The following is a 20,443-nucleotide window of genomic DNA, read 5'->3' on the forward strand; positions in this document are numbered from 1 at the left end:
GTTTGTATGCTCTCCCCGTGACCTGCGTGGGTTTCCTCCGAGACCTTTGGTTTCCTCCCACACTCTAAAGACGTACAGGTCTGTAGGTTAATTGGCTTGGTGTAAATGTAAATTGTCCCTAGTGTGTAGGATAGTGTTAGTGTGAGGGGACCGCTGGTCGGTGTGGACTCGGTAGGCCAAAGGGCCTGTTTCCGCGCCGTATCTCTAAACTGACCTGAACATGAAAGTTTTAGGTGGGCAATAAAATAAAGATCTAAAATGGATGTTTATATATTTGTTCAAATAAAAGGAGGAAATATGTCTTAATGAGTCGCCGTGATAACTGTGATGCGTGCAAGACTGTTTCTATTTATGTACAACCTGCATCAGTATTGTCAGTCAACCTGAAGTGATGTCAGATTACAGGAAATCACAATCTCCTGCAGGGAGATCTAATGATAATAATCCAAATACATCAGCATCCAACTGACCCATAGCTGGTTTACAATTACAAACACATATTCTCTTATGAACATGGATTACATTACTCATTACATGTCTAGGACAGGGTTGGAGGGATATGGACCAAGCGCAGGCAGGTGGGACTAGTGTATCTGGGACATGGCAGGTTGGGCCGAGGGGCCTGTTTCCACGCTGTATCACTCTATGACTGTCTGTAGCAATGTTATTGAAATGAAGAGAATACATTTTAACAACAGGTAAAGACCAATTTTAGCAACAGATAAAGACCATTCAGATGAGTAATCTATATCACGTTAATTAAATCAGACAAACTGCAACTAAATGGTCTGTAATAAACACATTTAAAATTGATGGAAAGAAGGAAATGGCGACGTTTCGTATCGAGACCCTTCCTCAGACCGTGTCCCGACCCGAAACATCACCAATTCGTTCTCTCCATAGATGCTGCCTCACCCACTGAATTTCCCCAGCATTTTGTGTCTACCTTCAATTTTACCAGCATCTGCAGTTCTTTCATAAACATTTTAAATTGATTTGTGATGGACCCAGTTTCCATGTAACAGAAGCCATGTTTTTATCATCATTATTACGGCTATTACCTCTATGTGAAACATGGTTGTCAAAAATATACACAAAGATAGACACATAAAGCTGGAGTAACTCAGTGGGTCAGGCAGCATCTCTGGAGAAAAGGAATAGGTGACTTTTCGGGTCGAGGCCCTTTTTCAGAGCACTACTGTACCCTCCATAATGTTTGGGACAAAGACCCGTCATTTATTTATTTGCCTCTGTACTCCACTATTTGAGATTTGTAATAGAAAAAAATCACATGTGGTTGAAGTGGACATTGTCAGATTTTAATAAAGGCTGTTTTTTTTACATTTTGGTTTCACCATGTAGAAATTACAGCGGTGCTTATACATAGTCTCCCCATTTCAGGTCGAGGCCCTTTTTCAGAGCACTACTGTACCCACCATAATGTTTGGGACACAGCAATGTCATGTAAATGAAAGTAGTCATGTTTAGTATTTTGTTGCATATCCTTTGCATGCAATGACTGCTTGAAGTCTGCAATTCATAGACATCACCAGTTGCTGGATGTCGTCTCTGGTGCTGCTCTGCAGGCCTGCATTGCAGCCATCTTTAGCTTATGCTTGTTTTGGGGGCTAGTCCCCTTCAGTTTTCTCTTCAGCATATAAAAGGCATGCTCAATTGGGTTCAGATCAGGTGATTGACTTGGCCACTCAAGAATTGACAATTTTTTTAGCTTTGAAAAACTCCTTTGTTACTTTAGCAGTATGTTTAGGATCATTGTCTTGCTGAACTGCCGGCCAATGAGTGTGAGGCATTAGTTTGAACTTGAGCAGATAGGATGTGTCTATACACTTCAGAATTCATTATGCGACTACCATCAGCAGTTGTATCATCAATTAAGATAAGTGAGCCAGTACCTTCAGCAGCCATACATGCCCAGGTCATAACACCCCCACCACTGTGTTTCACAGATGAGGTGGTATGCTTTGGATCTTGGGCAGTTCCTTCTCTCTGTCATACTTTGATCTTGCCATCACTCTGATATAAGTTAAGTTGGGGGGCAGTGTTAGCTGTGAGGAGGATGCTAGGAGACTGCAAGGTGACTTGGATAGGCTGGGTGAGTGGGCAAATGTTTGGCAGATGCAGTATAATGTGGATAAATGTGAGGTTACCCACTTTGGTGGCAAAAACAGGAAAGCAAACTATTATCTAAATGGTGGCCGATTAGGAAAAGGGGAGATGCAACGAGACCTGGGTGTCATGGTACACCAGTCATTGAAAGTAGGAATGCAGGTGCAGCAGGCAGTGAAGAAAGCGAATGGTATGTTAGCTTTCATAGCAAAAGGATTTAGTATAGGAACAGGGAGGTTCTACTGAAGTTGTACAGGGTCTTGGTGAGACCACACCTGGAGTATTGCGTACAGTTTTGGTCTCCAAATCTGAGGAAGGACATTATTGCCATAGAGGGAGTGCAGAGAAGGTTCACCAGACTGATTCCTGGGATGTCAGGACTTTCATATGAAGAAAGACTGGATAACTCGGCCTATACTCGCTAGAATTTAGGAGATTGAGGGGGGATCTTATAGAAACTTACAAAATTCTTAAGGGGTTGGACAGGCTAGATGCAGGAAGATTGTTCCCGATGTTGGGGAAGTCCAGGACAAGGGGTCACAGCTTAAGGATAAGGGGGAAATCTTTTAAGACCAAGATGAGAAAAACATTTTTCACACAGAGAGTGGTGAATCTCTGGAACTCTCTGCCACAGAGGGTAGTTGAGGCCAGTTCATTGGCTATATTTAAGAGGGAGTTAGATGTGGCCCTTGTGACTAAAGGGATCAGGGGGTATGGAGAGAAGGCAGGTACAGGATACTGAGTTGGATGATCAGCCATAATCAGATTGAATGGCGGTGCAGGCTCAAAGGGCCGAATGGCCTACTCCTGCACCTATTTTCTATGTATCTAATCTTCATTTCATCTGTCCAGAGGACCTTTTTCCAGAACTGTAGCTTTTCTTTTAAGTACTTATTGGCAAACCGTAACCTGCCATCCTATTTTTGCGGCTAGCCAGTGGTTTGCATCTTGCAGTGTAGCCTCTGTATTTCTGTTCATGAAGTCTTCTGCGGACAGTGGTCATTGACAATTCCACACCTGACACCTGAAGAGTGTTTCTGATCTGTCGGACAGGTGTTTGGGGATTTTTCTTTATTATAGAGAATTCTTCTGTCATCAGCTGTGGAGGTCTTCCTTGGCCTGCCAGTCCCTTTGCCATTAGCAAGCTCACCTGTGCTCTCTTTCTTCTTAATGACGTTCCAAACAGTTGATTTTGGTAAGCCTGAGGCGTGGCTGATGTCTCTAACAGTTTTATTCTTGTTTCTCAGTCTCATAATGGCTTCTTTGACTTTCATTGGCACAACTTTGGTCCTCATGTTGATAAACAGCAATAAAAGTTTCCGAAGGTGATGGAAAGATTGGAGGAAAGACTAGGTGCTGAGAGCTCTCTTATACCTGCCTTAGGGAGGCAATTAAACTCACCTGAGCAATTACAAATGCCTGTGAAGCCATGTGTCCCAAACATTATGCTGCCCTGAAATGGGGGGACTATGTATAAACACAGCTGTAATGTCTACATGGTGAAACCAAATGTACCCTTCAATAAAATCGGACATTGTGCACTTTAACCTCAGGCAAATAAATAAATGGTGGATCTTTGCCCCAAACATTATGGAAGGCAATGTATGTCCTGCGACTTAGAAATATTTGTTTCTATGTTTTCCTTTTCCCAAGCATCGTGTATGACTCGAAAGATACAGCCAGCAGTTTGCTCTGGGTTAACACCACACCAACACGTTCACTTCCTTAGAAGGCATGGGCGGTTTGGCATGTTCCCCAACCTCACCAACATCTACAGATATGCCGTAGAAAGCATTTATCTGGATGCATCACATGCTTTTGGGTACAGCCCCATCCAAGAACGCATGAAATTGCAGAGAATTGTGGACGCAGCCCAGACCATCACACAAACTAAGCTCCCTTCCATTGACTTAATTTACACTTCACGCTGCCTCGGCAAGGCCAGAAGCATAATCTAGGATGAGTCGCACCCCGGCCACCCCCCACTTCTCCCCTCGCCCATCGGGCAAGAGGTATGAAAGCGCACACCTCCAGATTCAGCAACAGTTTCTGCCCAGTTGTTACAAGGCAAATGCACCATCCTACCATAACTAGAGAGCAATCCTGAGCTACTATCTACCTCACTGGAGACCCTTGGACTATCTTTGATCGGACTTTACTGGACTTTATCTTGCACTAAACGTCATTCCCTTTAGCATGTATCTGTACACCCTAGATGGCTTAAATGGATGGCATGTATTGGCTTTCCGCTGACTGGTTAGCACGCAACAAAAGCTTTTCACTGTACCTCGGTACACGTGGCAATAAACTAAACTCAAACTCATATACAAGCAGGCGCACCGTTATACCTGGTTGGAAAATTTTGTTTGCTTGCTGCTAAATGCTATCAAACAACAACTGAAACTGTATTAGGTAAAAACAAGATCAAGTTCAGTTACTAGTTTCGCTACTCAAATGATCACCACACACAATTAAGGTTGCTGAGGGTAATATACACTATCGCACCATATGAATCACTGACTTCTGGAAAGATGAAACAGAGACAAGATGAGCATTAAAAGAACAAAGCTAAGTTAAATTTATTTTTAGATTGTCTTGCTCTTAAGGTTTACACGTTTCAATATTTTGTAATACTAACTTGATTTCATTTTGAAGAATTCCTCTTTCATCAGATTCCCTTGTACCTTCTCCATGGATCGCTAACTTTACATCCTGCACCAGGAAGATAAACACAGTTGTAATTCAATTATTTTTTGCTTAATTTACGGGAAGGAGAAACAATACTAACAGAATGGAGCATGAATAGAGCGTGATTATGAATGCATTCTTATGTCTATTATTGTTTTTTAATCACCTCAAGAAGGAAAAGGAATAACAAAAATGGGACGTGTAGGAAGGAACTGCAGATGCTGGTTGAATCCGAAGATAGACACATAAAGGTGGAGTAACCCAGCGGGTCAGACAGCATCTCTGGAGAGAAGGAATAGATGACGTTTCTGGTCGAGTCGGGACCCTTCTTCAGACACAAGACCAGTCTGAAGAAGGGTCTCGACCCAACACATCACCTATTCCTTCTCTCCAGAGATGCTGTCTGACCCACTGAGTTACTCCAGCTTTATGTGTCTATCTTCAAACAAAATGGGACAATCGGTTCGCAAAGCACAAGAGAGGGGGGTGGGGGGTGAGAGAAGGATATAAATAATGACATTTTGGAAAGCAATGATTATTGCTATGGTAAAATAATGTGGCAAAATTGACAGAGAGCAGATCCCATAACAGTAGCAACTGATCACTATGATTTTGGTCCTGATGGTTACAGTCCTAGCTTGTCTCCGATGCCAACAGTACTTACTCCTCCTGGAACTCTGTCATGCTACGTTAAACTACTATGTGAATCTCCTGTATAGAGAACAGATTCCCAATTAAAGTATCACCTAAAGAAGAGTGCCTCAAGAAATGCAAAATCTCCACAGTACTGCAATCAGCAGTTTAAATTGTATACTCATGTTCTACAAGGGTATTTGGTTCCATAATCTTGTGAATCAAATGGGGGAGGCCCATCAACTGCCCAGCTGAGGCAAAGAACGCAGGAGGTGGATAATTACAGTTCCTTGAAACCTGCTTAGCAAAAATGTATTGAAATAGGCTGTGCAAAAATTGCTGCAATTTTCGTACAATTAAATTTAATTGTATCTTACATTTCTCCTGGTTTACGTTTCAAAAAAAACTATACGTCCTGCCACCACACAGGGGATAGAAGATGAATCCCTACTTAATTAGTCCAATTTACTGTTGTTTAGATACAATCTGCCTGATCTGCTGAGTTGCTCCAGGACATTGTTTTTTTGCTCAATATTCCAGTATCTTGCATCTGCGGTTTACCTGAAACACTGGTTCTTTCTTTGACGACTCTTCGCTAATTTCTTTCAAACAGCCATTGGGATCTTCATTCATTAATATTTGATCCTTGGCTACAAAAAAAAACATATATTCAAGAGATTAGATACCATTAGAAAACAGTGATAAGTAATTGCTACAATCTCTGCCAAATCTGAGCATCCGATGCAAGCTCTTGAACAGTTTGTGGTCCAACTTAAGTACATCTAGCAGTGGTAGAATAGCTGTGTTTGAGTATTCTTATATCCCAGGAATGCTGGGTGAACAAAAAGGGTGCTACCATCACTGGTCAACTTAAACCAGCACCTGCAGTTCCTCCCTGTACAAGGTATGTGCCATTTAAAAATAATTTTTTTAAAAACATTTAAAAACACACAAAAAGTTCCCCGCAACGCTTATTACACTGCGAGGCTGAAGTCAGGTCGGGTTTACTGAAATGACAGAAGTTACGCTCCGGTGCCTACTACACGTCAGTCCATAGTATTTCGCAGGAGTGGACCATCTTGCTCTGCTCTAAGATCTTTGCTCAAAAGTGCCCAGAACTGCGATGACAAATCTAAGCAATAATTTGGACCAGCTATGGCAAGAACAGCCAACTCCTTCAACAGTGGAAAATCTAATTAGTTTTCATATACAATGCTATTCCTGAAGACCAGGCAACAGATTCCATGGAAAGCCACTGGCCCAAGACTGCATTTTGTCCGCGGTACCTTAAACATCCATTGAGCAACATCAAAAATCACGCCCTAAACGGTATTCCCTTATCATGGATCTACACACTGTAAATGGCTCGACTGTGAGCGTGTATTGTCTTTCCCATGACTGGATAGCACGCAACAAACGTTCACTGTACCTTGGCGCACATGACAATAAACTGAACTGACTGGACTTCAAATCCTGTTTGTAACTTTTTAATATTTGGGATCTAATCACCGTATTATCTAATTAAATACAAGCTGAGAAATTTATAGTCAATGCCTTGCCGGGTTAGGACAATTTTGGACCAGTTGTACAATCTCATTCTGTTAAGATTAGATCAAAACACAACAGTGCGACATAACTTGATTTACAGAAATGAAAGCCCTCACGTGTAATGTTTCACTCACGTTCTAATCTAGATTTACAAGAACTGCAACAGCTGTGGCTTCAGTAATCCATACTCAGCAGCCTACAAATTTTACCAAGCACGCTACACGAACGGAATCGAACAGCAAATCAAACCAATTTTGCACATTATATTTGGCACAACACCCCTTTTGTCACGCATTCTGCACAACTTTTAATTGATAACTGACAATCATGTCGCAAAACTTCAATTATTATTTGAAGTATTTTAAAATTGCAAGGTGCCACTTGATTTTAATGCAACCTAAATTAACAACTACTGCCTTGAAACACATTTCTCATAACTACTGCTGGTGAGCATCTGATCAACATGAGTCCTCGATCACATGTGCACTTTTATTATAAGTGTCGTCCGCTCTATCTTGCAGGTTATATTATTCTTCCAAATAAGTTTTTTTTTCTTGGCCATTTGGTATCCTCCATCAAGACAATCACTGATTAATATTTGTTTTTTTTTGTCCATAAATATGTACAAAATGTTGATAATTGTCACCCGCCCCGATGGCCCAGATGTCAGATCGGTCTTCTTGAGAGTGAACCTACAGGAAGCGACTAAACTGGATGAGATCCAGTCAGGTCCTCAGATGCATTCGCAGACATCTTTAGCCTCTCCCTCCTCTTATCTCAAGGTTCCCACCTGCTCTCAGAAGACCACTATCATCCCAGTGCCGGCCCCATAGCAGAAGCGTCCACGTCGCGGGGCTGGAAATCCCCCGGACAGCCTTGTCCAGTACGTGGCCTATCACTCACAGGTCGACGGGAGACACCATCCTCCTGGAACATCCGCCAGAAATTGCAGAGGGATGTGCATGCAGCCCAGCCTATCACACAATCTAACCTTCCCCAACCCATCGACTCCATATGTACTTCACACTGCTTTGGAAAAGCAGCCAGCAACCTCAACGATCGTTCACAACCCTGCCATTCTCTGTTCTCCCCTCTCCAGTTGGGCAGAAGATACAAAGGTTTGGAGGCACGTTCCACCAATCCACCAACATTTAAAAGGCGTTTGGACTGGTTCTTGGATTGGAATGGTTTGAGGGATCTGGGCCAGATGCGGTCAGGTGAGACGATTGTAAGATGGGGCATCTTGGATGGCACGGGCCAGTGGGACAAAAACGCCTGTCTCCGCGCTATATGACTCTATGACCAGATTCAAGAACAGTTCGTCCCCTTTTATATGCCAAGGATGAACAGCCAACTTTCCAATCTACCTCGATGCAAGCCTTGCACATTTTGATCTTCACTTTCTCACCACTGTATCATTATATACTGCCCTCAGTTATTCCTTCCACCACTTGATATACTCACATACGGATGGATAGCACACTAAACAATTTTTTTCACTGTATCTCACTTCACGTGACAATAATAAAACAAACTAAACCAAATATTCTTCCAACCGAAGTCCTTTCAGTTGGCCTTTCTGTAGTTCCGCCCTGCACTCGGAATATTTACAACAGCCCTCCTACAACTCTAATTTTGTTGTTTTCAACCACATCATCTTACACCCACTCTCATAATTAAAGGAAACAGACATTAAACATTGGTGAGGTTAGGGATTCAGTTACCTGCTCGGATTCACAGTGGGATGAAGGCAATGCCCCATGGGTCTCCCACAATCTATCCTTTTCTACCATACATTAGAAGTTAATTACGTAAATTAACTTTAAGAAACAGCTTGTGTTTAATGAAGCAAATATTCCTCTGTGGTTTGGCTTCCAGTGCACCTGTTATAGTGGGTGTGCGACTTAAATTAATATAATTCTGGGTTTACAAGTGCATTGCTAAAGAGTGCGTTCAAAACAAGACTTTTGAGGAAACATGAACACACAAGTGAACAACAAATGCCCAGCTATTATCATGTTCACTCTCTTCAATCTCTACGATTTTGGTGTAAATGGACAATAGACAATAGGTGCAGGAGTAGGCCATTCGGCCCTTCGAGCCAGCACCATCATTCAATGTGATCATGGCTGATCATCCCCAATCAGTATCCCGTTCCTGCCTTCTCCCCATACCCCCTGATCCCTTTAGCCACAAGGGCCACATCTAACTCCCTCTTAAATATAGCCAATGAACTGGCCTCAACTACCCTCTGTGCCAGAGAATTCCAGAGATTCACCACTCTCTGTGTGAAAAATGTTTTTCTCATCTCGGTCTTAAAGGATTTCCCCCTTATCCTTAAGCTGTGACCCCTTGTCCTGGACTTCCCTATTTTTAAGAGCCCTATCCTGCTCTCTCTTGAAAGCATCCAGGGAACCTGCCTCCACCGCCCTCTGAGGCAGAGAATTCCACAGACTCACTACTCTCTGTGAGAAAAAGTGTTTCCTCGTCTCCGTTCCTAAATGGTTTACCCCTTATTCTTAAACTGTGGCCCCTGGTTCTGGACTCCCCCAACATCGGAACGTTTCCTGTCTCTAGCGTGTCCATACCCTTCACAATCTTATATGTTTCAATGAGATCTCCTCTCATCCTTCTAAACTCATCCCCTCTCATCCTTCTACGGTCCTGAAGACTCAAGCTGAGAAACGAGAATGCCAATCGTTCTGGTGCTCTTATTTCTTTCCCTCACTATTGCTCATTCTTAAACTTACTGAAAACAATAATTTACATAAAATTACACAATTTACTTTAAAGCCTACAAGTTGTTACCAACGCTGGTGTAGTAGCAAGACACTCTAAACAGAGGGGGAGATAAGAAAACAAAGATCTTGGTTAGTCACAATTTACCAGCTTACAGCGCCTGAGCCCCATGTTCATTCCTGACTACAGGCGCTGTCTGTACGGAGTTTGTACTTTCTCCCTGTGACCTACGTGGGTATTCTCCGAGATCTTCGGTTTCCTCCCACACTCCAAAGACGTACAGGTTTGTAGGTTAATTGACTTGGTGTAAATGTAAAATTGTTTTATAGTGTGTGTAGGGTAGCGTTAATGTGCGGGGATCGCTGGTCGGTGCACACTTGATGGGCCGAAGGGCCTGTTTCCGTGCTGTATCTCTAAACTAAACTAAGTTGGTTATGGTTATATTAATCGAACTGCCACAGTATTAAGTGGTACCAAGTACAATTACAACTGTTAAAAGGAATTAGGCAGGTACTTGAATCGGAAAGAAGTACAGGCTGTGGGTCGAGCATCGAAAAAGTGTCTAGAAACTAGCTTTTGTGACCTATGTCTGATATCTACCTGAAATCTGGCACAGATTTAGATGAAATATCATTACGAAGGAATTTGTAACTCGTCAGTGCCAAATGTTGTACACTAATTAATTAAGATAATTAGAAAATGTATTAGAAAATGTAATAGCGCCCTCATGTGCTCAATAATAGATAGCTTAATATTACTCGATGGGGAGCTGGATTCCGTGTTGCTGGGCTATTTACTTCCTGGGGAGAGGTGGGAGGGGGGTGGGGGTGGGGAGGGGGGGAGTGGGTGAAAGGGAGAGAGGGAGACAGGGAGAGAGCTGGTGGGCGGGCGGGCCGGCAGAAGGTGCTAAGGTGGCGGCCGGTTCCGCTGTCCAGTCCCGGCGGCCGCTCGCAGCCACCCGAGCTACTTCCCTCCCAGGTCACAAGGCGGTGGCTCCGCGCCCGGAGCGCCGAGGCAGCAGTGAGTGAGTGAGTTGCTGGCATGATCCCCAACCCCCTCCTTCTCAACGCTCCTGCCCACCTCGCAACTTTACCCCTGGCGGCCCAGCCACTTTGTGCAGCCCAGGCCATGCTGACCCGTGCCAGACTCCCCACACGCTGTGAAAGGAACTCAACTTCCCCCCCCCTCCCAGCAGCACTGTCCTTTTACAGCTTCCCACTTTACAGCTGCTTCCCATCAGCTGCCAGCAATGAGGGATAGACTTGGCTATCCCTCAGTACAGCAAGATCATTCTTGATGTTGCTGTAGTGAGGGATAGCCATGTCTATCTTTCTTGGCTAACAACCTAACCTTCGGCCTCCAAGAGGCAGGTAAATTATCGTGCCTTGCTTTTGGGTAAAAAATAGCGTCTTCATTGCGGGGAAATATGGTAATCATTTATTTTCCCAATCTTTTAGTTTAGATTTCATAGGTGGGTATGTCATGAATGGCTAGTTTACAAACAGAAACATTGCGTTTTCATTTGTTTATATCAGTACACGCGATGTACGAAAGAAAGCACTATAATCTCACAATAATAATCATGTCTTGGACCAGTCTCCTTTTTGGAGAACATTGTTACTTCAGTGCAGTTGGGTATTACTCAAAGTTGAACTCTTTCAAACGTAGACATGCACAGTAATCTGCAGTTCACTCTCTTGCACGAACTAGAATACAACTTGCTGAAAGTTCACAGTAATCATCAATCATACCGTCATGGTTTATTATGGTGTACGATAATCATGTGAGGTTATTTGTACTATTGTTTTGACAGTTAAAACCTTTTGCACTAACTTTCCTCGGAATCTCCCGTCACCATGATCCCAGCGTGCTCCCTGCCTAGCTAGTCTGAAACAAAGCGCGTGATCGGTCAGTTGGCGTCCGACTCAATGTCAAAGGTGAATTGATTGGACAATTAATACTCGGAAAATTTGGAGGTTTTTCCAATATTTAAAAAATATATGCAGGTTTTTTTCTTGATGAGTTTTAGATATGATTTCTATAATATTTTTTACACAATACGTTATAAATACAGATAGATATGGGATGTGGGTCACAAAATGAAACGAAAAAGCACCTCGGCTCACGGTCTAGTAGAGGTATATGTGTATAAGTAAGTAAGTAAGTATGTTTATTGGCCAAGTATTCACATGCAATGAATTTGCCTTGGTGCTCCGCCCACAAGTAACAACATGACATACAGTGACAGGTACGAATGATTCAGAAAAAACTAAGCATTAATAATAATAAAACATTAATGATAAAACACCATTGATCAAGCAAGTGCACCAACAAAATACCAGATCAAAGGGAGGCTACAGATTTTTGGCTGGGAAGCAGGGAAATGGGATGAGTGTAGATTGACATCATGCTCAACATGGATGGGCTGAGCCACAAGGGTCCACTATTGGGCTGTACAACTCAATGAGATGCCATTTCAGGTTCTGGTGCAAAAGGCCAGCCCCCACTGATGGATGGTGTCTCATCAACTGCTTCTCAACAATGTGGTCTTGAACCACAACTCTTCAATTTAAAATATCCAAAGACTCCTCAGTGGAACTGTATGGAGTCATAGAGTCATACATAGTGGAAACAAGCCCAACTTGCCCACACCGGCCAACATGTCCCAGCTACACTAGTCCCACCTGCCCGCGTTTGGCCCATATCCCTCCAAACCTGTCCTATCTATTTACCTGTCTAACTGTTTCTTAAACGTTGGGATAGTCCCAGCCTCAACTACCTCCTTTAGCAGCTCGTTCCATACACCCACCACCCTTTACATGAAAAAGTTACCCCTCAAATTCCTATTAAATCTATTCCCCTTCACATTAAACCTATGTCATCTGGTCCTCGATTTACCTACTCCGGGCAAGAGACTCTGTGCATCTAACCCGATCTATGGCGATACAATTACTGGAAAGATTTTAATTTGGACTGTTTAATAAAAAGTTTGTGGGAAAAGAGTTGTGAGGTGCCTATTTTGAGTCATTGGGAAATACCAAACTACACAACACTGACAGTCATCACAGGAAGTTTACTCATTGACATTTCAGCTTGATTATTCATCGCTCTTTTAATAGCAGAAGATACGAGAGGTGCAGAAAGTTTTTTCTTGAGGTTTACCTCAGGGTCTCAAATTATGAAGGTGAACATAGGTTACCGACAAGCAATCCCCAGGAAGTATTTTGAGTAACAATGCAATAAATCAATTCGATATAACACTTTAGATATAACTCCCATCTCTTTGCAGCCATCTTCATTACAAAGCATTAGTGCACACACTCACACAATCAGCACTCTACCTCTTTCAGTAAATTGTCAGCCATTTGATTTAATAGTAAGACAGACCTGCCCCTGGCCAATAATGTCACACTGACCCACATAATTCAGGAAGATCCATGTATGGATTAATTCAGCTCGTCTCAAGCAAGGCATTAGAACTTCTATCTGAACAATCAGGGTGGAGGTGCATGTCAAATTGTCTTCCATTAAAATAAGCTGACAACTCTGTTTGCTTAGCTGCACACAGAGACATGATGGCTTAGATAAGACATCACAGTGCTCCAGCAAGAATTACTGCAAATGGGAAAGAAAATAAGTTCCAAGTGAGAATTTTTAAGGGCTAAATGAATTCACTGATATGGAGATATTGATATCACATCAATATTTATGCACTGAAAACATACAATGTGCAATCTATACCTTAGTGTCAAGGGGAGGAGACTGTTTCCTGTGGAGCAAAGACTGATGAGAGAGCTGAATGAGACGTGCAAAATTATTATGATCTATTAGATGAAAAAACTCACAATTCCATTATTTAAAGAGATACAGGATTTTGAATCGGCAACGATAAGAAGATAGTCAAAGATGACTTTTGGCCCATTGTCTCTCCATGTCGACTATCAAGTATCGTTTCTGTACATGGTTTATAGCCTTACATGCCAGGCTTCAGGTGTTCATCTAAATACTTAATGTGGTGAGAGTACCTGCCTCCACCACCCACTCAGGCACTGTGTTCCATAATACCAGCTCTTTCCGTGACCATCACTTCCAGATTTAAAAAAAAATTAAGCTGCACATTTTTAGTTCAGACTGCTTCTGAACAACATAACACAGAATTTTTGGATCCTTTCAAAACCACCTAGTAGGATTCATCTTCAAAAATATGTGGTGTGCAGCTGAAAGGTTTTCAACCGAGAGTGAAAGTTTTAAGTAACAAGACGTCATGATGTCCGGCAGTGTAAATATTGAGTGCGCAGGAAGAAACAGCAGATGCTGGTTTAAACCAAAGACAGACACAAAATGCTGGAGTTACTCAGCGGGTCAGGCAGTATCTCTGGAGAGAAGGAATGAGTGACGTTTCGGGTCGAGACCGTTCTTCAGAGTTAAGATAAAGGTTAAATAGAAAGACCACATGGGCTGTAATCTCGGGATTATAGACAATAGACAATACGTGCAGGAGTAGGCCATTCGGCCCTTCAATCCAGCACTGCTATTCACTGTGATCATGGCTGATCATCCACAATCAGTACCCGGTTCCTGCCTTCCTCCCATATCCCCTGACTCCGCTATCTTACTCCTCACGCCACATATTAGAGACGGTAGGAAAAGGTGCAGAGGACAGATGAATGCATGGATAAGCAGCAGGAGAATGGTGGAGTGCCTGGACCATTGAGATCTCTTCTGGGGTAATGGTGACCAATACAAGAGAGTTTGGATTGCATCTGAACTGGAGAGAGACCAATATATTGACAGGGAGATTTGCTAAATCTACCCAAGAGGGTCTAAATTACTCTGTTGAATTACTCTGGTGAGTCCATGTCCTGGTGACCTCAGGACACAGACAGGCATGTAGTGGTTCCAGAGGATAGGAAAATCACAAATATTTCTCCGCTGATCAAGCAGGGAGCAAAGCAGAAGAATGGAAACTAAAGGCCGGTTAACCTAACTTCAGTGGTTGGTTTATATAATGAGTCCATTATTAGGGATGCGGTTTCTGAGTACTTAGAAGTACACGATAAAATAAGCCAAAGTCGGCATGGTTTTGTGAAAAGGGAGATCTTGCCTGAAGAACCTGCTGGAATTCTTTGAGGAAGTAAATAGCAGGACAGACAATGGAGAGTCAGTGGATGTGGTTTACCTGAACTTTCAGAAGGGTTTTGATAAGGTGCCACACGTGAGACTGCGAAAAGAGATGAGAGGCCATAGTATCAGATGGAAGATACTAGCATGAATAGCAGGTTGGCAGAAGACAAAGTGGCAATAAACAGTGGATGACGGGAGACCTCATTGAAACTTACCTAACAGTGAAAGGCCTGGATAGAGTGGATGCGTGGAGGATGTTTCCACTAGTGAGAGATTCTAGGACCAGAGGCCATAACTTCAGAATAAAAGGACCTATTTTAGAAGGGAGATGAGAAGAAATGTATTTAGTCAGAGGGTGGTGAATCTGTGGAATTCATTGCCACAGAAAGCTGTGGAGGAGAAGTCAATGGATATTTTTAAGGTGGAGATTGACAGATTCTTAATTAGTACGGATGTCAGGGGTTACTGGGGAGAAGGCAGTAGAATGTGGTTGCGAGGGAAAGATATATCAGCCGTGATTGAATGGCAGAGTAGACTTGATGGTCCAAATGGCCTAATTCTGCTCCTAGAACTTATGAACATAACTGGAGGGTGGCTAACGTTGTGCTTTTATTGACAAATCAGGGACAAATCATAAAACTACAGGGAGCCTTACATCAGTGGTGGGGTAAGTTACCAATGAAACAGGATCTGTCTGCATTTGGAAAGCCAAGGGTTGAAGGGGAATAGTAGACATTGCTTGTGATCATTGGATACAAAATTGGCTTGGTGGAAGATGTCAAGAATTAGTGGTAAAGGTCTGTTATTCAGAGTGGAGGTCAGTGAGCAGTGGTGTGCCGCCGGGATCTGTGCTGGCACCCCTGCCGTTTGCCATATATGGTAATGGTTTGGCTAGGAATGCACAGAGCATGATAAATACGTTTGCAGATGACACCAAAACCGGTGGTGTGGTGGACCACGCAGGATGTCTAAGGTTACAAAGGCTCTACATCAATTGGGGAAAGTGGGCAAAGGAATGTAGATTAAATTTAAGTGCAAAGTTATACATTTTAGGATGTTAAATCAGGGCATGGCATACACAGCGAGCGGCAGGGGTTTGACAACTGTTGTAGAGTATCTGGGGTACAAGTACATAGCTCCCCGAAAGTGGCGACTCAGGTAGACTCAGTTGGTGATGGTGGTGTATGGCATACTTGCCTACCCAGGTCACAGAGTGCAAGAGTTGGAACATCATGTTGCAGCTATATAGGACGCTGGTGAGAACACACCTGGGATAATGTGCACAGTTCTGGTTTGCCACTCTATAGGAAGGATCTGACTTTGCTAAAGCAGGTGCAGAAAAGATACACAAAAATGTATCCACAGTTGGAAGACCCGATGACCTATGATGAGCATTTGTCGGCACCGAGCCTGTACTCGTTGGAGTTTAGAAGAATGAGGTGGGACCTCTTTGAAACATACAGAATAGTGAAAGGCTTGGATAGAGTGGATGTGGAGAGGATGTTTCCACTAGTAGGAGAGTCCAGGACTAGAGGTCATAGGCTCAGAATTAAAGGACGTTCTTTTTGGAAAGAGATGAAGAGAAATTTATTTAGTCAGAGGGTGGCGAATCTGTGGAATTATTTTTCCACAGAAGGCTGTGGAGGCCAAGTCAGGGGATATTTTTAAGGCAGAGAGATAGATTCTTGATTAGTGCAGGTGTCAAGGGTCATGGGGAGAAGGCAGGAGAATGGGTTTAGGAGGGAGAGATAGATCAGTATTAGACGATGGAATGAATGGCCTATTTTTACTCCTATTCCTTATGACCTTATGACTGAGTTATCAGGAGAGATTGGAAAGGCTGGGTCTTTTTCCCCTGGAGCAAGGAAGCTGTAGGTAACCTTACAGAGTTATATAAAAATCATGGGAGGCATAATGAAATGAATGGTCACAGATTTCTCCACAGGGTAGCAGAGTCCAAAACTAGAAGACAGAGATTTAAGGCAAGAGGGGAACAATTTAAAGCAGACACAAGTGACAGCTTTTTCACACAGACTTTGGTGGGTGTATGGATCAAGGGGAAGTGGTAGAGGCTGGTACAATTACAAACATTTGTTCAGGAGGATATGGGCCAACACAGGCAACGGGATTAGTTGAGGGAGGCACCTTTGTCAGCATGTACAAATTGGGCTGAAGGGCCTGGTTCCGTGTTATATGATTCTAGGATTCGCTTCATGTGTGAAATTCATCCAAGTTTTTTACTGTGTGCTATGAACTGAACAGCAGGCAAAGAAATGCCCTGGTATGTGCTATAAAAATATGTAAAATGCATTTAAAACATTTTTAAACAATTTATCATGTGCCATGTTCAATGTTATTTCCTCACATAAATTGCTGTACGAAATGTATTTTGCTTTATTGATTTACTTTTTTGATATTTGTCTTTTGATATATGATCCCAATTTACCAACTCTCATTTACAACTGCTTTCTCAGTCTTTTAATCTTGTAGCATAGGGCGATAGTATGTCCTGCTGCATATAAATGACTGCAAAAAAAAGGCCTAATTCAGATGAATTAACTTATTAGATAGATAGATTGATAGATAGATAGGCACAGAAAGCTGGAGTAACTCAGCGGATCAGATTAAAGAAGGGTCTTGACCCGAAACGTCAACTATTCTTTTTCTCCAGAGATGCTGTCTGACCCACTGAGTTACTCCAGCTTTTTGTGCCTATCTTCGGTTTGAACTGGCATCTGCGGTTCCTTCCTACACAATTAATTTCTTAGCACCGATTACACAGAAAAGTGTACACAGGATTATGAATTGCAGTTAAAGGCTATGTGTGCAAATGTGTGTTGACTTGACAGTGAAAGTAGGAAAGACATTTAGAGACTAGTTGTGTGGTTCCTCTAACTTGAACAGGAAGTTAATTGTGTTATCTCAAATACAAAGTTATATAAAGAGGGAGGACATTCTTTTTTAAGGAACCAGCCTACTCAATCGAAACTGTGAACAAAGAGGCAATACAAACCACACTTGAGAACATACAGACAGCACCCGTAGTCGGGATTGAACCCGGGTCTCCGGCGCTGCAAGCACTGTAAGACAGAAACTCTACCGGTGCGCCACTGTGCCCCCCTCCCCATCACAGTTCTCCCCGTGACCTGCGTGGGTTTTCTCCGAGATCTTAGGTTTCCTCCCACACTCCAAAGACGTACAGGTTTGTAGGTTAATTGGCTTTGTATAGTGTAAATTGCCCCTATTGTGCGCAGGATAGTGTTAATGACCATGGATAGCTGGTCGGTACGGACCCGGTGGGCCGAAGGGCCTGTTTCTGTACTGTATCTCTAAACTAAATTATCTCAATTTAAAAAAAAAGAAAAAGTCAATAATGCTTTAATTGACACATATGTTAGCCCAGTAGAGTATCACCATACCCCCAATCAGCAAGTGTACAGGAATAATCTACTGGGCCACATGCAGGAGTCTTCATGTTTCGGCGCCATGTACAATAGTATAACAATTTAGAGTCTGAAAGCTTCAGATCATCTGTTCCAGGTCCACACTCCAGACAAAGTTCCGGCTGCACTCCCTGCCCACACTCTGAGTCCCGGCTTCAGCCACAAACTACCTACGCTTCTGACTCGCAGTGTTCCCAATCCTGACCCCAGTTCAGGCCGCACACCTAGCCAATAATCCCAGTCATTTACTGCAGATTCCCAAAGATGTTCAGACTTTCCATACTAATGAGTTTGTCAGATGCCAAACCATTGAGATTTCCGAACAGTTAGATACGTATCATCTAGAGTTTTACTTCAACTTGTTAAGTAAATGTTCAATCTTAAAAGATGTTTTGATTGTTTTGTCTCCAAGATGGCTGCCGGAAGGGAGAGTGAACGCTAGCGCGTTTAGGTGCCTCTGCTCTCTCTTTGAATTGTGTGTTGTCCCTACTATTTTTTGTTTTATTCTGCTTCTGTTTTTATTGTTTTTAATGTTTCTTTATTTTACATGTCTTTTCCTACTATTTCTTTTGATTGTTATTATTGGTGTGTATTAACTTTTTTGTCAATGATTAGTGATGTACAGCACTTTGTTGCAACTATGATTGTTTTTAAAGTGCTCTATAAATAAAATTATTATTATTATTATTATTATTATTATTATTATTATTATTATTATTATTATTATTATTATTATTATATGTTTTGTAATCTGATTATTAAATTTTGTAAGGCAATAATCTTTTGCAAGATTATTAAATCTTGAAAGTCTTTGAAAAGCGCCCATAAGTATGTTAATAATAATAATTTTTAAAAAATGACTTGCTATTATATACGAATAGCAAGGAGGGAGGATTAGAGCTGAAGAATCCCTGTTGCAGGTAATCTAAACGCCATAACGGTGTGCATGGTGGCGCAGTGGTAGAGTTGCTGCACTATAGCGCTTACAGTGCCAGAGACCCGGGTTCCATCCTGACTAATAATGAATACGTTTATTGGCCAAGTATTCACATACAAGGAATTTGCTTTGGTGCTCCATCCGCAAATGACAACATGACAGAGCTTCAGCAGCGGCGCAGCACTAATTTAACATCGTTGAGCGGGCGATGCCTTCACTAGCCTGTGTAAATTTTTTACACAGCGCTCCCCCCCCCCCTTGCCCTGTCTAAAAAATACACGCGGTGCAAAGTCAAGGTCAGACACTTTCCACGATGAACAGGAAGGTTGGTGGTGTAAAAAGATGACTAAAGCACAGTGTACGGTAAGTCCTTTAAAAGAGGGAGGGAGGGGGGGGGTGGGGGGGGGGGGGGGGGGGTAGTAGTGGACACAACTGTGAAGCTCGATGGACATTTAACATTACCGGTCGGTTATCCTTGGTTCCGAAAGCTATTGCTTACCTTTTTTTTCCCAATGACCCAATAAAATTCACTTGTCAGCACCGGCTCCAACCTATGAGAACCTCCGATCTCCTGGCAACCCACTAGGACCTCCTGCCGACCCACCTACGGCTCGGGAGTTCTCTCTACTCTCCATGGCGGGTTCATTCTAGTCGCCGCTAATTTTTCAACAGAATGCGGGAACTCCTCACAACCATGAAGGCGACTCCCCGGCAACCACCCGCGAACATGTGGCGACCATGTGGTGACTGCATAGTCTCCTGCAGTCGCCTAAAAAGTCGCCTAAGTGGGACAGGCCCATTAGGGTGCTATCTGTAGGGAGTTTGTACGTTTTCCCAGTGATCTGCGTGGGTTTTCTATGAGAACTTTGGTTTCCTCCCACACTCCAAAGATGCACAGGTTTGTAGGTTAATTGACTTGGTATAAATGTAAAAATTGTCCCTAGTCAATAGACAATAGGTGCAGTGTAGGCCATTCGGCCCTTCGAGCCAGCACCACCATTCAATGTGATCATAGCTGATCACATGTGAAGGATAGTGGACTCGGGAGGCTGAAGGGCCTGATTCTGCGCTGTATCTCTAAACTAACACAAACGCACTCTAATATTTGGCAGGAACTGAAATGAGAAATGTCTTCATACAGGAGGTAGTGAACCTCTGTAATCCTCTACCCCAGGGGGCTACAAAGGCTCAATCATTGAGCTCA

General features: G+C 42.8%; 1 protein-coding gene across 2 annotated transcripts in view; it reads right to left on the reverse strand.

Annotated features, from left to right (window-relative positions):
- The window catches only part of LOC129715160 (zinc finger protein 438-like), a 186,580-nt gene that overhangs the window by 75,702 nt on the left and 90,435 nt on the right, over window positions 1-20,443 (reverse strand). For both annotated transcript variants that reach the window (XM_055665036.1, XM_055665031.1), the window contains exons 2-3: window positions 6,010-6,098; window positions 4,766-4,839 (exon numbers count right to left, since the gene is read on the reverse strand). In XM_055665036.1, coding sequence (XP_055521011.1) covers window positions 4,766-4,839; window positions 6,010-6,098 — 163 coding nt within the window. The remainder of the gene's footprint in view (window positions 1-4,765; window positions 4,840-6,009; window positions 6,099-20,443) is intronic.

The sequence above is a fragment of the Leucoraja erinacea genome, chromosome 2 (assembly GCF_028641065.1).
Source record: "Leucoraja erinacea ecotype New England chromosome 2, Leri_hhj_1, whole genome shotgun sequence".
Classification (NCBI taxonomy): Eukaryota; Metazoa; Chordata; class Chondrichthyes; order Rajiformes; family Rajidae; genus Leucoraja; species Leucoraja erinaceus.